The sequence below is a fragment of the Sus scrofa genome, chromosome X, assembly GCF_000003025.6.
Source record: "Sus scrofa isolate TJ Tabasco breed Duroc chromosome X, Sscrofa11.1, whole genome shotgun sequence".
NCBI classification, from domain to species: domain Eukaryota; kingdom Metazoa; phylum Chordata; class Mammalia; order Artiodactyla; family Suidae; genus Sus; species Sus scrofa.
Genome location: NC_010461.5, coordinates 32171465 through 32189114, shown reverse-complemented (window position 1 = coordinate 32189114; position 17650 = coordinate 32171465). Strand labels below are relative to the sequence as shown.

Below are 17650 nucleotides of genomic sequence, written 5' to 3'. Positions count from 1 at the left end.
TAAATCCTCCCATACATCCATATCATGTTAGGAAATTTTCATAAATGGGAGTGAGTATATTAAATAGGAGTGATAAGCAGTGATTGAACACCTACTAAATGAGAACTTTTCATGTATTCCCATTTTATGCTCATAGCGACCCTGAAAAATTAAATATCTATATTTTACATGGAAGAAACCTGACATTCAGTGAAGTTAAGTATATCACCAAGGTCACACAACCAGGGAATGATGTAATTGGAGGTTGAAGTCATAGGCAACTTCTGAACATGTTCCTTTATATGAAATAGCAAAGTGAAAGATAGGCAATTTTGCCATCACAATGAATATACTGCCCAAACTCTAAATGAAACATGCAAATTTAAATAGCACTACATTTTCTCAGCATCACATTCTGAAAATACACAGGACAAGCAGGCTTCACATCACATACAATATTATAAATTCAATTATGAACTGAATTTGTACTTCAAAGATGGCAACTGATATTACTTATCTTTCTGGATATGAGAGAGTAGTGGGATGCCAGCTATAAAAACTATTTTGTTTAAACACAGGTCTAATATAAGAACTTTTTATGCACACATTAAATATTTTGTTTTGACGTTAAGTAGAACTTTATTGAAAAGAAATTTTTTAAAGTCTTTAGCAAAGCTGACAAAAAACTTGTTCACAATTGTTGGGACGAGGCTTTCTAGTGCCAGTGTTATTACAGATCTCATTCTAGCATAAGAACCTCTGAAATGCAAATATGCAGAAATAAATCTTAGCTATAATTCACAGTTGTGTTGAACTGAATGAATATGACCACTTTTTAGCAAGTGAAAAGGCACTTTGGGCTGCTGCTGAAAAAATACAAAGTAATTGTAGGCTACATCAAAATGACCATTGTTACCTACTTTTTGGAGCTATCAGCTTGTCAAGGGTCATGAATATAAGAGAAAATTTTAAGACTACTTTATAATGAATGTTCAGCATAAGGACTAAATTTACCAACATGTCTGGAAATCATCTTAAAATGTGGGTTCTCAGCATTTAGTTTTCTACTGTAGAATAAATAACTGAGGCACCTTAATGACTGCACTGAACTGTGTCCATGTAGTGTTCTGTAACATCTAAATACTTGACACTCTAAGTGAATGCTTTATAAAAACATTCTTTAAAAAATTTAAATATAAATTTTTATTGAGAGAAAACTGAAATATAACATTGTATTAGTTTTAGGTATAAAAATATTTTTGTTTAATGTTTAGAAATCATTTTAGGCCACCATGTCATGATCAACATATGATATTATTTCAGTCTGATTTTTGTTAATACATTTAAATGACTTACAGTTCAATAAAAAAAATCCCTAGTATTGTCTTTCTCTGTTGAATTTCTATCAACTCTATGGACAAAGATAAGATATTCAACTACCCAAGTTTCCCCAGTTACTCCTTTTTTGGGGGTCACAAATAAATGTCATTAATGATTCAAAGAACTTCTAAAGACTTCTTCCTTGTTGCTAAGTTCAAAAGGGATCATTACGAATCATATACTTAGTTTAAAAAATGAACTGCACTAGTTAACGAGATAAAAGCTGTTTGAAGATATCAAGGGAGCATCATTGCTACAATACATTAGAAGAGATGTTCAGAGCATCCTTTTTCAACTGGAAATTTAAAGGTGAAAACACACACAGGCTAAGAAAGCAGGACTCCACTGCACTGAGGCATCACTGGAAATGGTATCTGTCTTGGGAAATGAGCTACTCTGGGGCAGCCTAGAATCTTGCCTTTCAGAGCCATAATTAGGGATCAGAGAACAAAATGGTCAGCTAAGGAACCCAGGCTTCTATGGTTTGGGGGCTAGGTTTCACATTATATTTTTGGACTGCCAAACCCCCGAATAATTATTTACCTCCATAGCTCTTCACTTCTCTTCATAGAAAGGGGACCCTAGAGGTATCCTTACAAGTTTTAAACAGTCATGTTTGTTGTTATTAAAATTTGCTTTTTAAAATTATAGTATGACCCTGATATTCACAAGCTGGAGGGCACTGAGCCAATTAGTATGACATATTCATAAGAAACCCAGAACAGTTATGCCAGAGACATAGGTGCTCTATGCAGATTATTAAAGAGCAAATGGAGCAAACTATTAGAAAAAAATGATGTGTAGGTTATATCTAATTGTATAACCTTCATTCTTACATGTACAAGTTTATTTTCTTAATGCTGTATTAGGAGTGAGTTGCTTTATGCTGTGAACATGAATGCTTATAGCCATCTCTAAATCGTATTTGTAAATCGTATTTTATTGCAATCAAAATAAATTTAAGGATTACTGTTACTAAAGTATATGCTAACTACTAGGGCCAAGTCATCTTCATCCATGTATGGGTCTTGTGCAAAAAAAAAAATCAAGTTTCTATTTGAGACAAATAGAAATATAATTGCATATTTCACTACTACAAATAAGCCACAAGCCATTACTGCATTTCTATATCTTGTTACAAATTAATCCTGTAGGCATGAACAGTAATATTAGCTTTTCACATTCTAATGACCATTTTCTGGTTATTAGAGACTTAAGCCAGTATGATTTAAAATTTTTTTATTGTTATTTCCCCAATATGATTTTTTTTCTACTGTACAGCCTATGATTTAATACATTTAGTCATTAATACATTTTTGCCTTTACATATGGTATTTTTGTTTATGTGGTTTTGTGTGTGTGTGTCTGTTTTCCTTTAAGGTTCTGTGTTTTCATATCTAAGCTGACTGATTCAATATTTTTCCATTTTTCTGAAGTGTACTAACACAAAAATATAATCTTAAGATCAAGATAGAACTGGATTTTCCCTCCCTAACTAGTCAATCTATCCCACTAACCGCTTCTCTCACAGTTAATGCTGTCACTTTCCTTAGAGGTGCTTACTATCCGAGGTACACTTGACTCTCCTTTCTCACTTGCCTCTCCATATTCCATCTTCATCAAATGCAGCTGTGGTGGACACAATGTTGTGTCAAACACATTCCTTTTCAGGAATGAAGGACTTATTTATCTTGCTACCTGGAAAGATGCTGGAAGATGACCATATTTGGTCAGCCTTCTTTAGGCATCACTTTGTGAGGGGGAAAAAAAAAGCCTTACCCAAGATCAAACCTCTTTCCACATGTAGTCTACTTTCAATGACTGAACAACACAGCAGCAGCTTTTCCCTCTGGTTAGTATACATTCTTACCTTTCCTTTCACAAGTGTTGATCACAACACATTCACTAATAAATGTCCTATATGTTAATCTCCCATCTCAAGAGTTGGATTTCCTGGAAACCCAAGCTGCTACAGCATCCTTTTCATTTTGATTTTTCTTGATACTTCCCTTCTGTTTTTTAACCCACTATCACTGGCTAGTTTGGTCTGCCCTTAATGTTCACGTAGAATGATCAACCTTAACTTTTTGTTCCATAGCCAGAGAGCCATTCGAATTTAAATCTCCACATGGCAAACTTGAAACATATTGTAGGCTACTGAGATAATTCCAAATCCATCCATTTCTCAACATTTCTACCTACTAATCAATATACCATGACACCTACTTTAGTATAGGCCACATATGACTCAGTGCCCCTATGAAAATCCCCTATTCAGACAGTTCCCATATTCACCAATGGTTTCCTATAACTTTTCCAGTGGGGATCACTGCCATGGGGATCTGCCCTAAGAACAGATTTTAATCACTGAGGGAAAGGAGCGAGAGGATGCTTACCCCAATTTCCTTACCCTTCGGCCTGACAATTCTCTTAGAAAGTACCCAGTAAGGTCCCTCGGGTCTCAGCAGTAATCTGATATCAAGCTTACTTTTTACTTTCTCCCTTTGGCCTCTCACTTCATTCTGTCAGCATGCTTCCTGTAATCACCTCTCAAATAAACTACTTGCAATTAAACTCTTTTCTCCGGGTCTGCTTTTGGGAGAAGAGGGACAAACTAACATTGAGAACTGATCAACTATAACATTGCTAAAGGCCCCTAAATGATCTCTTAGATCTAACCACCCCCTGTTGCACCTCCTATCTGACTCATGCCCTTGGAAATCTTCAATGGCTCCAATTGCAAAAAGAAGCAAAACAAAACGCTCCAACAAAGTCTGCCTGTATTTCTAACTCTATGTCACTCTGTACTGGAACAAAAACACACACTCCAAACACACTCCTCTATTCATTATTTACAGAAAGTATCTTCTCTGTATTTTTTTTTTTTTTTTTTTTTTGTCTTTTGTCCTTTTTAGGGCTGTACCTGCAGCACATGGAGGTTCCCAGGCTAGGGGTCAAATTAGAGCTGTAGCCGCCGGTCTATACCAGAACCACAGCAATGCCAGATCTGAGCCGCGTCTGTGACCTACACCACAGCTCACAGCGACACCGGATCCTTAACCCACTGAGTGAGGCCAGGGATCAGACCCGCAACCTTGTGGTTCCTAGTTGGATTCGTTTCCACTGCGCCATGACAGGAACTCCTCCGTATTTTCAATAAGGCTGATTCCTCTGCTAAAATGCCCTCCCCAACATAGTGGCTGAAAAATCCCAGTTCATCCTTCAAGGTCCAGATCAAACCCATTATCCCCTTAGAAGCCCTTTCAGATACTCACTGTTAGAATTAATATTTCCCACTATTACGCTCCTCAGTGCCATGTTTCAGCTTGTGGTATACCAGCATGAACCGCATATTGTGATGATTTATGCAAATCTATTTCCACCACCAAATATGAATTCATAGGAGGCAGGAACCATATAATATCTATCTTTGTATCAAGTGGTAGTATTTGAAATAATTAACAAACCTATATTCCAGCTCTTACTTATCATAAAGGTCACAGATCAAACTCCTGAGGCATGTGTTAACTGTTTATTTGCTGCTGAATTGTTGGAATTCCAAGGAGGCCAGAGAGGGGCTGTGGTGGTTAGAGTTCAAAAATTATACTGTAACACCTATGGACAATTCATCTTTGACAAAGGAGGTAAGAATATACAATGGGGGGAAAAGACAGTCTCTTTAGCAAGTGGTATTGGGAAAGTTGGACAGCTGCATGTAAATCAAGGAAATTAGAACACACTATCACGCCATACAAAAAAATAAACTCAAAATGGTTTAAAGACCTAAATATAAGACAGACACCATAAAACTCCTAGAAGAGAACATAGGCAAAACATTCTTTGACATAAACTATACAAATGTTTTCTTTGTATAGGTCAGTCTCACAAAACAACAGAAATAAAAACAAAAATAAATAAATGGGACTTAATCAGACTTACAAGCTTTTGCACAACAAAGGAAACCATAAAAAAAGACAACCTACAGACTGGGAGAAAATATTTGCATGTGATGTGACTGACAAGGGCTTAACTTTCAAAATATACAAACAGATCATACAATACAACATCAAAAAAAAAAATCAAAAAATGGGCAGAAGACCTAAATAGACATTCCTCCAAAGAAGATATACAGATGTCCAATAGGTACACGAAAAGGTACTCATCACTGCTAACTATTAGAGAAATGCAAATCAAAACTACAATGAGGTACAACCTCACATTGGTCAGAATGGCCATCATTAAAAAGTCTACAAATAATAAATGCCAGAGAAGGAATGAAGAAAAGGGAACCTACTTACACTGTCAGTGGGAATGTAAATTGGTGCACCCACTATGGAAAACAGTATGGAGGTTCTTCAAAAAAATAAAAATAGGAGTTCCCGTCGTGGCTCAGTAGTTAATGACTCCAACTAGGAACCATGAGGTTGTGGGTTCGATCCCTTGCCTTGCTCAGTGGGTTAAAGATCTGGCGTTGCCGTGAGCTGTGGTGTAGGTCACAGACGTGGCTCGGATCTGGTGTTGCTGTAGCTCTGGCATAGGGTGGCAGCTACAGCTCCAATTAGACCCCTAGCCTGAGAACCTCCATATGCCATGGGAGTGGCCCTAGAAAAGGCAAAAAGACAAAAAAAAAAAACAAAAAAACAAAACCAAAAAAAAAAAAACCCTAAAAATAAGTTGCCCTATGATCCAGAAATCCCCCTCCTGGGTACATACCCAGACAAAACCATAATTTGAAAATATATACACCCCAGTGTTCATAGCAGCACTACTGACAATAGCCAAGACATGGAAACAACCTAAATGTCCACTGACAGATGGATGAAGAAGATGTGGTATATACATACATACACACATACAATGGAATATTACTCAGCCATTGAAAAGAATTAAATAATGCCATTTGCAGCAACATGGGCAGACCTTGAGACTATCATATTAAGTGAAGTAAGTCAGAAAGAGAAAGACAAATACCATACTTATACGTGGAATCTAAAAAATGGCACAAATGAACTTATCTACAAAACAAAATACACTCACAGATATAAAGAACAGACTTGTGCTTGCCAAGGGGTAGATGGGTAGGGAAGGGAAGGATTGGGAGATTGGGATTAGTAGATGCAAACTATTATATATAGCATGGATAAACAACAAGGTTCTACTATATAGCACAGGGAACTATATTCAATATCCTGTGATAAACAATAATGGAAAAGAATATGAAAAATAAAAAATATATATGTATATGTATATATGAGTCACTTTGCTATGCAGCAGAAATTAACACTACATTATAAATCAACTATACCTCAATAAAAATTTTTAAAAAGTTACAGTCTAGTGGAGTTCAAACAATTGACTATTTGCCAATGTATGAGGAAATGCATCTGTTAAAATATTTCAACAAATGGAGTGTAATTGGTTGAATGTCAGCTTTGTTTCTAACTATGATACTTACCAAGGCTTTCCAAAGTATAGGCTTTTTGCAAATAATTGTTTATATAATTGAGAACAGAACTGAAAATGCACACAAATTTTTTAGGACCAATGATGGACATATGCACACTGACATAGCTCTTTAGCACAAATAGGAACATTTTCATATATGTACCAAAATTTTCTCTAGTTTTCTTTATATTTTATCAGATTAACAACTGTTCAGAAGCAATTACATTTATACTGCTTAAAACACTGTAGAAGCCTTCCAACAGTAAATATCAATAAAAACAGAGTTTGCTTTCTTTAAAGGCTCAGCTTCTCCAAATCATAATGACAACAAGAAACTGCCCTGGCAAGAACAATCATGACCATGTCTTGCAAATATTTTTAAAAAATTATGAAGCCTGCAAAACCTTTTGTGTACCTGGAAATATTTACTTATTCATCCTTACTTAACAGCGTAACCTCAGTTGCCTTTAATTTCCCCAAATGTCTTCTAAAGTCTTTCGAACCAGCATGCTGATCAGTGAAAATATGTTTTGAAATTTTATGGTGTCCAAAAGGCTGCCAAAAACAACAAAAAATGACTATACAAAGAAAAGGCATATTGAATCTGATTATTTAATTCTTCTTAGCTCCATTTCCATAACTTTGAATCTGATTCATGGATCAGAGGCTCTGTTTTGTTTCAAGGAGTCATAACCATTCCTAATTCAACAATGCTCTACAGTTTACGATTCCTCTTATATTCCTTCCTACACAGAGCAGACCTCACTGCCTTTTACAGAATAGGAAACTCAGATTTATTATGTATATCAAAAACAACAATGGCAATTCTGAATGGTTTGCTACCCTTTACAAAAGACAATTTAAAACTCTAAAACTAAGGAAAATCTACCATTAGTAATGCCATTTGATGATTAAATGAAAAAAAATTATATTTCTCAAAATCAATTCAAATCTTTGGAATCATATTAAACATGGCCAAAAATATGATATTTTATTCAAAAGCTTGCAATAGGCTCACTCAAGCTCAAAATCTACCTATTACATGGAGAAGTATTAGTGGACTCTGTAAAGCCAAATGTCCAAAAAGTGATGGGGGACTTCAGAAGGTGCTAAGAGTATAACTATGGTGACATGTGAGTTCAAGCCAACTAGAAGCAGGGACTGGGGGTAGGCAGGTTGGCTCTCTACTCACAGCATATTCTGTTACAGTGCTAGTAACTGGATCACTGTGCTTGCCATTCTGAAATGTCTCTTCTGCTTGTTAATACCACTGGCAATCAGACGTACTTTCTCCTTTGGAGCATCTCTCTACACCTCCTATGACAGGCATAGACCCTTTCCTACAACTTCTTTGCTGAGACAAGCAAGGATTAGAGGCTAGTACTTCCAGGGAGCACAAGATTGCTACCAGGGTATATATGCTTTATACACTTCTAAATTGTATGCATTCACCTACTTGTTTTGTCTTTTTTAGGGCCATACCCATGGCATGTGGAAGTTCCCAGGCTAGGGGTTGAATTGGGGCTATAGCCGCTGGCATATGCCACAGCAACACCAGATCCGAACTGTGCCTGTGACCTACACTACAGCTTATGGCAATGCCGGATCCTTAACCCACTGAGCGAAGCCAGGGATTGAACCTGTGTTCTCACGGATACTAGTCAGATTTGATTCCACTGAGCCACAATGCAAACTCCCATTTACCTGCATTTAATTATTTCCTCAGCAGGAGCCAACCACTAGGAGGCCTTTAATTCTCTCCCAAGTAGGACAACTTATTCCTTTGATGAATCACAATCTCTCAGTTCTTCCCTGTTACTCTTCTATACGTCTCACTCTCTATCCCTTTTTTTTTTTTTTTTTTTTTGCTTTTTCTAGGGCCATTCCTGCGGCATATGGAGGGTCCCAAGCTAGGGGTCTAATGGGAGCTGTAGCCACTGGCCTATGCCAAGCCACAGCAACGTGGGATCTGAGCCATGTCTGAGACCTACACCATAGCTCACGGCAACACTGGATCCTTAACCTAAGGAGCGAGGCCAGGGATTGGACCTGCAACCTCACGGTTCCTAGTCAGAGGGACCATTAGGGCAATCTGTATAAATAAATGCTTTCCTAGAGAGAAAGGAAGAAAACTTCACATATACCAAAGATTTTAATCTATTTTTCATGTATCAATTAAGTGTACGAAACGGAAAACTAAATTTCCCTCTGGGCTATTTATTAGAAAAGAGAAATGTAAATTACATTTTAATTTCTTCTCATCATGCATCTTTCCCAGTATGGTAGTTAACATTTTATTAATGATCATGTTACCTGTGAATACACCACGTTTCCAGGTGCATAGGTATAGAATATATGGAGTTGCCTTATCAGGGTCTACAGTGATTTCTGGATTTCCCCACACCATTGGAAGATCTGAAGATACCTAGAAACGAGAATTCAAAAACAGAAATTAGGAGTTCCCATCATGGCTCAGTGGTTAACAAACCCAACTAGCAACCATGAGTTGCGGGTTCAATCCCTGGCCTCGCTCAGTGGGTTAAGGATCTGGCGTTGCTGTGAGCTATGGTGTAGGTCACAGCCATGGCTTGGATCCCGCGTTGCTGTAGCTCTGGTGTAGGCCAGCAGCTACAGCTCCGATTTGACCCCTAGCCTGGGATCCTCCATATGCCGCGGGTGTGGCCCTAGCAAAGACGAAAAGACAAAAAGAAAAAAAAAAAAAGAAAGAAAGAATGAAAAGCAAACCAGATACACAGTACATACAAGAAAAATCTGAGACCTATGAAAAATAGAACAAAAGAAATGATTCTACTAAAAGAACAATGTTTATTTTCTGTTGCTACTTGGAGCAAGATCACTGATGCTTAGAGAATCAGAGTATATTTCATAGAACACGCAGAATTTTATGCAATTTGATATACGAGACGAACCATTTCAATGAATTTCTACGTCAATATTAATGCAGAATATAAATATTAAAGCAGCATTTGATCACAATTCTGGTTGGCTAAATCCAACCTTAGTGGCTGCTTACATCTTGCTATCCCCCCATGGCACAGGCAAACACTAATCTAATTTGTCCCTGTAGAGATCTGTTGTCTGAACAATTCACAGAAATCATACAGCATGTGGTCTTTTGTGACTAGTTTTTTTTAACAGTGTATCATTTCTTTTCATTGATGATGGCCTTACATTGTCCGAAAACCCCATGTGTAGGTAGCCTTTCGTAAATTGATGGGAATTTAGAGTGTTTCCACTTTTGTCTACTATGAATAATGCCGCTATGAAAACATGTTTAAGTGTGTGAGTAGATACAGATTTTAATTTCTTATGGATATACATACAGGAGTGGAATTGCTGGGACATACAGTAATGGGACATTTAACCTTTTAAATTACGGCTTTCCAAAACTCTTTTCCAAAGTGGCTGTACCAGTGTGTTTCTACAGTGTTTGGTTATTACATTAACCTGACAAAATGGCTATACCATTTTTCTTTCTCACCAACAATCCATGATGGCTCCCATTTCTCTATGTCTTCTCTCAAAGTTTCTATTTGTTCTTCGATGACAGTCCTTTTAGTGAATGTGGAGTGGTATCTCATTGTGATTTTGATTTGCATTTTCCTAATGATTAATAATGCTGAGTATCTTTTCATGTGCTTATTGTTCATTTGCATATCTTTTTTGGGGAACCATCTACTCAAACTCTTCATACATTTGAAAAGCTGTTACCTGTCATTTTATTACTAAATTGTAAGTGATGTTTATATATTCTAGAAACAAGGCCTTTATAAGATATAGGGCGTGTAGATATTTTCTCTCGTTCTATGGGTTCTTTTTTCACTTTCTTCAAGGTATCATTTGAAGCACAAACATTTTAACCATGAAGTCCAATTTATGTATTGTTCTGTCACTTATGATTTTGGTGTCATATCTAAAAAAATTATTGCCTAACCCAAGGCCATGAAGATTTACCTGTAAGTTTTCTTCTCAGATTTTTACAGTTTTAGGTACTAAACCTCAGTTTATGATCTTTTTTGAACTTATTTTTACATATAAGTTAAGAGTTCAAATATATTTGTTTTGTATGTGACTATAGAGTTGTCTCAGCAGGATTCTTTTTTTAGGGCTGCACCTGTGGCATGTGAAAGTTCCCAGGCTAGGGGTCGAATCAGAACTGCAGCTGCTGGTCTACATCACAGCCACAGCAACACATGATCCAAGAAGCATCTGCGGCCTATGCCACAGCTTGCGGCAATGCCAGATCCTTAACCCACTGAGGAAGCCAGGGATCAAACCCTCATCCTCATGGACACTATGTTGGGTATCCAGAAATGACTGAATTTTGTATACTGATCTTATATCCAATAAATCTTCTGAACTCATTTATTAGTTTGGATAGGATATTTAGTGGATGATTTCTCCCTTTTCATTGTGCATGCCTTTATCTCTTGTTCTTAAGTAATTGCTATATCTAGTACCCTCCAGTAAAATGTTGAACAGAAGTGGCAAGAGTGGAAATCCTTGTCTTGTTCCTGACCATAGGGAAAGTCATTCAATATTTTATCATTAAGTATGATGTTAATTGTAGGATTTTCATGAGTGCCTTTTGGCACATTCCAAGCACTCAAGGAATATTCTCCAGGACAGACCATGTTTTAGGACATAAAAGAAGCCTCAATAAATTTAAAAGTGCTGGAATCACACATGGTATGCTTCTGACAACAACAGAATTGAATTAAAAATCAAAAATGGTTCTTAACTTGATGAGCTACAATGGGAACTCTCTGTTCTTTTTATTTTTAATTGCTCAATGAATTTATTACATTTATAGTTGTACAATGATCTTCACAATCCAATTTTATAGACTTTCCATCCCACAACCCCAGTGTATCCCCACCCCTCAAACTGTCTCCTTTGGAGATCATAAGTTTTTCAAAGTCTGTGAGTCAGTATCTGTTCTGCAAAGTCTCTCCTTTTTTCAGATTCCACATGTCAGTGAAAGCATTTGATGTTGGTGTCTCATTGTCTGGCTGACTTCACTTAGCATAATAATTTTAGGTTCATCCATGTTGCTAAAAATGCTGGTATTTTGTTCTTTTAATGGCTGAGTAATCCACTGTGTATATGTACCACCTCTTCTTGATCCACTCCTCTGTCTCTGTTCTTTTTAGAAATCATGCTACGGATTACTTCTATTGAATTCAGTATGGTATAAATATAGGCATAGCTTTTAATGCCCTGGGAAACAAAAATTCATGTGCCTTGCTTCACTGTAATATTTATTTTATTACAGTAGTGTCTAGAACCAGAACCAATTATCTCTTAGGTATGACTATAATTTGTCACACATCTCTTTACATGCCCCAAAGAGTTAATCTTTTATTCTTTGTCAAACACACTTCATGTGTGTTGTGGCACACTTTCAGCACTCAGATAGTTCAAAACAATTCTATCTTAGCCTTCATTTCCAGCCCGCACATCACCTCTCTGTTAGTCAGCCAGAGATGAAAAATCTGGCACTCTCTCAGGCCTTTCTTGGGCAAGTGTGCAACTCTGCACATGCATCTATTCTACTTTGTTCCCTAGGGATATGTCGGAGCTTTTAAAATCCTCTATGGACATCTCATTTCCCAGATCTTCCTTTCAAGTTTATGGCCAAACTCTAGCTGGCCACAATTGTTATTGCAGCTTCAGGCAACTATAATGTCAAACTGCTAAGTATTTTTGGCACATGTCCTGAGGATAGGGCCTCTCCATCAAAGGAATATCTGAGACAAGTCATAGGATAACAACCCCTTGCTCATGGGGTGGGATGTTTCTAGAGAGCTGTGAAAAAGGTCAAGTTGTGACAACATTCTGGGGATGGGAATTGTGAGAAGAACTAAACTCAATCCACCTCTTCCTTTATTTGCAATGTTGTGATTTTCATACCTACCGTGGTTGCAAGGCTGTGCAGGTGAGGAGAGGAAGATAGTAAGAGGCCAATTCAAAATGCCACAAAACCCTCGGCTCTTACCAAGATTCAGAGTTCTTCTTGAGTAAACACTCCTCAGACCATTTGAAGACTTTAATTTGAAGATTTGAAAATTTTCATTTTGACAATTTTGGTCATCGTTTTCACTATTTTTAAGGAGGAAGAGATTAATAAAACTTCTTGCTCCACCATTCTTGAAGTTCCAGGTCTGCTGGTATCCTTGGTCACTTCGATAAAACGCTATAGCATTTTACCCATATCTCAATTACATTCTCTGATTTTCTATTTTCTCCTTTCTATTAGGGAATACTCAACTTTCTATTGCAAACTAGTCTTGAAACAATGAGATGAAATATATGTTAAAAGGTTTTTTTTAAAGCATCGTAGGAATAAATAATAGCAGCAATGAAAAACAGAACAAGGAAAAGATATAAAAAGTATATAATGAGGTGGATTAGTTAGCAGATTGTCAAAGTGGAGGTGTACAGCAAGCAGTTGAAAATGAGGGCATAGAGTGAAAACATCCTGAGTAAAAGTATGGATTTGGCATTTATATCCAGATGAAAGTTTAAAGCCAAGAAACTGTCAAGTGGGATGCTGTATGGACCTAAGAATGCTTTAGAAGGTGGAAACTTGATGAGAAATGAGAAGGTTATAGGAGTAAAAGGATCGCATAAGTGGCAATCAAGAAATGGCAGGGAAAATAAGAATACAGGGTGATATAAAATAAAGGGTGAAGAATGTTAAGAAGGCAGATAGACAGTACCAAATACTATAGGAGTTTTGAGACAGATAACTTGGCAAAAGAACTTGGTCAAAAGTCATGGGTGATCTTTGTGGCAGCGGTTTCAACAGAGTAAATGAGCTGTAAGTGAATCAACATGAAATAAAAAATGATCATGTAAATATTGTTTTTTCAAGAATTTTAGCAATCATCAAAAAGAAAGAGGATAAGTGAGGAGTATTGCTGGAGAGAAGTTTTATCTTATAACAGAAAATTTTTGAGAATTTTTATATATTAAGAAAAATAATCCAGTGATGAGGAAGGTTCTAAAGAGAAAGAAAGGGCAGTTGGGAATAATGTGAATCAGCCTTACGTGCACAGAGGCCAACTTCATTTTACACATCAGAGAATGAAGATGGAGAATCAGAGACATTTCAGTGGTCTCAAAGCAAGCACAAGATGAAACCTGACACTACAAAGCAAAGATTTTCAGTCTAGCCTTTTCCTTTAGCAGCATCTCAGTTGATTCTCAATAGAATTTCCATTGAAATACCAGCAATAAATTAAATATTATGAATAAAAGAAAGGGCATATTGGTAATACTCATTAGTATATGTTGATTGAAAATAATAGTGATTTTCAAATTAGGAAAAGAGACAAAAAAAAAAAAAAAAGGAGTTCTCATAATGGAGCAGTGGCTAACGAATCCAACTAGGAACCATGAGGTTGTGGGTTCGATCCCTTGCCTTGCTCAGTGGTTAAGGATCCAGCATTGCCGTGAGCTGCGGTGTAGGCTGCAGATGTGGTTTGGATCCCGTGTTGCCGTGGCTCTGGTATAGGCTGGCGGCTACACCTCCGATTAGACCCCTAGTCTGGGAACCTCCATATGCCATGGGAGCAGCCCTAGAAAAGGCAAAAAGACAAAAAGACAAAAAAAAAAAAATTAAGAACGGTGATAATCATAATATCTCTAGGAACAAATATTTTTAGGTCTTAAATATGTTTATGTTCTTTTCTGATTATTGGCACTACTTAGATATAGAAGAACTAGAATACATGAATAGTATTATTAATATTTTAATGAAATAATATTTAATTAATTTAATATGTAATATCTTTTGGGGGGGGCTTTGTGTCTTTTCAGGGCCGCACCCGCAGCATATGGAGGTTCCCAGGCTAGCGGTTGAATCGGAGCTGTAGCTTCCGGCCTACACCAGAGCCACAGCAATGCCAGATCCGAGCCACATTGTGACCTACATTACAGCTCACTGCAATGCCGGATCCTTAACCCACTGAGCAAGGCCGAGCATTAAACCCACAGTCTCATGGTTCCTAGTTGAGTTTGTTTCTGCTGCGCCATGATGGGAACTCCTAATTTAATATGTAATATCTTTAACTACAGAAAGGGTCTCACTGAAAATTTACACTCTAGAAGTAAAATTAATCAGATTCTTCAGTTTTATTTTTGTATTGAAATAATAGCAATATAGACTATTATTTCTTGTGAAAATAATTCTGTTATGAATAGAACTGTACTTCTACATTAATTGGAAAAAATATAGCTAACATAGCATAATTATTATTTTTAAAGGCCTACACTTTAAAAAAATGCATTCATTCTGAAGAGTAAAATTTAAAATACCTATAGACATCACCTCTGTCCTAACAACAAAATGAAATATCCAATATTAAAAAATTATAAATTTTGAGTAGATAAGATTAAGATGGTAGAGTAGAACAACTGGAGCTTACCTTCACTCATAAAAGCAAACAAAATTACAAACAACTGCTGAACAATCTTCAACAAAATAGACTGGAAACTGTCAAAAAAGATATCCGACTCCAGAAGACAAAGAGGAGGCCATACTGAGAGAGTGGAAGGGGCGATTGTGCGATATAAATGACCCCTTGCCTGCCAGGTAGGAGGCCCACAGACTGGAAAGTAACTATATCACAGAGGCTCACCCACAGGAGTGAGAGTTCCAAGCCCCACATAAGGTCCCCATGCCTAACGATCTGGCACTGAGAGGAAGAGCCCATGGAGCACTTGGCATTTAGGGCCAGATGGGCTTGGGCACAGGAGCTCCACAGAACTGGGGGAAATGGAGACTCCATTCTTGAAAGGCACACACAGGATTTCACATGCACTGGGTCCCATAGGAATCTGTCAGACTTGCCTGTGGTTCTTGGAGGATCACCTAGGAAAAAAGGCAGTGATTGTGGCTAATTGTGGGGGAAGGACATTAGAGACAAAGTTCTCAGTAATAATCATCAGTGTGAAAACCTCTAGAGGTGGCCATTATGGAAAAACATGGCCACAACCATCAGGACTGAGGAGCCCCAGGCCAAAGAAGAAACCAGGTGTGAACAAAGCACCACCCATCAGCAAACAGGTTGCCTAAAGACACTGCCCCCCTATGCGCCCAGCATACAGGCACCTCTGATCTCACCCAGAGACAAAGGCCCACCCACCAAAGGGATAGGAATCAGCTCCATTTACCAGTGGGCAGGCAACAGTCCCTCCCATCAGGTAGCCTGCAGCAAGCCCCCATACCACCTTCAGTCACAAAGGGAGCAGACATCAGAATCAAGAGAAGCTACAAATTAATTATCTGCTAAAAGCAGATTACACTAAAAATCTATTAATAAAAAAATGAAAAGGCAGAAATGTACGACTCAGATAAAGGAAAAAGAAAAAACCCAGGAAAATAGCTAACTGATCATGAGATTACCAACTTCCATGAAAGACTTTAGACAAATGCTAGTAAAGATGATCCAAGATTTTTTTAAATAAACTGAGGGCAAAGACTGATAAATTAAAAGAAACATTGAGCAAAGAAATAGATGATTTAAGGATTAAGCACGCAGAGATGCAAAATTCAATAAATGAATTAAAAAATTCACTAGCAGGAATGAACAGCAGAATACAGGAAGCAGAAGAACAAGTAAGTGAGGCAGAAGACAGATTAGTGGAAATCACTGATGCGAAGCAGAAAAGAGAAAAAAGACTGAGAAGAAATGAGGAGTCTTAGAAAATACTGGGACAATATTAAATGCACCAACATCCATATTATAGTGGTACCAGAAAGAGAAGAGAGAGAGACGGCCAGAGAAAAGAGTTGAAGAGATAATAGCCAAAAAATTCCCTCACATGAGAAAGGAGTCACTCACTCAAATCAGGAAGCACAATGAGTAACAAAAGAAATAAACCCAAGGAGGAACACCCCGAGATACATATTAATCAAACTGACTAAAATTAAAGAGAAAATACTGAAAGCACCTAGGGAAAAGAAACAAATAACATACAAAGGGACCCCAATGAAGTTATCAGCTGATTTTTCAGCAGAAACTCTGCAGGCCAGAAAGGAGTAGCACCATATATTTTAAGTGAGGAATGTAAAAAACCTCCAACCAGGATTACCCTACCCAGCAAGGCTCTCATTCCGATTTGAAGGAAAAATCAAAGGCTTTACAGACAAGCAAAATCTAAGAGAATTCAGCACCACTAAACCAGCTTTACAACAAATACTAAAGAAACTTCTCTAGGTGGGGGAAAAAAAAGGACACAGCAAAAAAAAAAAAAATATATCACAAATGACAAGGCTCACAGGGTAAGGCATACGTACAGCAAAGGTATGAAATCATCCACACACAATTATGCTACCACACCCAAAAATCATGAGAAGAGGAGGGTACAAATGCAGGATAATGGAGATGTACTTGCAATTAAGAGACCAACAACTTAAAACAATCTTGTATATATAGAGACTCCTATATCAAAACTTCATGGTAACTGCAAACCAAAAATCTACAATAGATATACACACAAATAAGAAAAAGCAATCCAAACCTAACACTAAAGATAGTCACCAACTGCAAGAGAAGGGAACAAAACAAGAAGGGAAGAATAAAGACCAACCAAAACAAATCCAAAGTAATTAATCAAATGGCAATAAGAACATACATATCAATAATTACCTTCAATGTGAATGGACTAAACGCCCCAACCAAAAGACATACACTGGCTGAATGGATACAAAAACAAGATCCATATATATGCTGTCTTCAAGACACCCACTTCACTTCTAGGGACACACATGAAATTAAAATGAAAGGATGGAAGAAAATATTCCATGTAAAAAGGT

General features: G+C 37.2%; 1 protein-coding gene across 1 annotated transcript in view; it reads right to left on the bottom strand.

The window, feature by feature from the left end:
- Positions 1 to 17650, bottom strand: part of CFAP47 (cilia and flagella associated protein 47) — a 452401-nt gene that overhangs the window by 142429 nt on the left and 292322 nt on the right. The window contains 1 exon segment of the mRNA XM_021080094.1: positions 9118 to 9229. Within this exon segment, the coding sequence (XP_020935753.1) occupies positions 9118 to 9229 (112 nt within the window).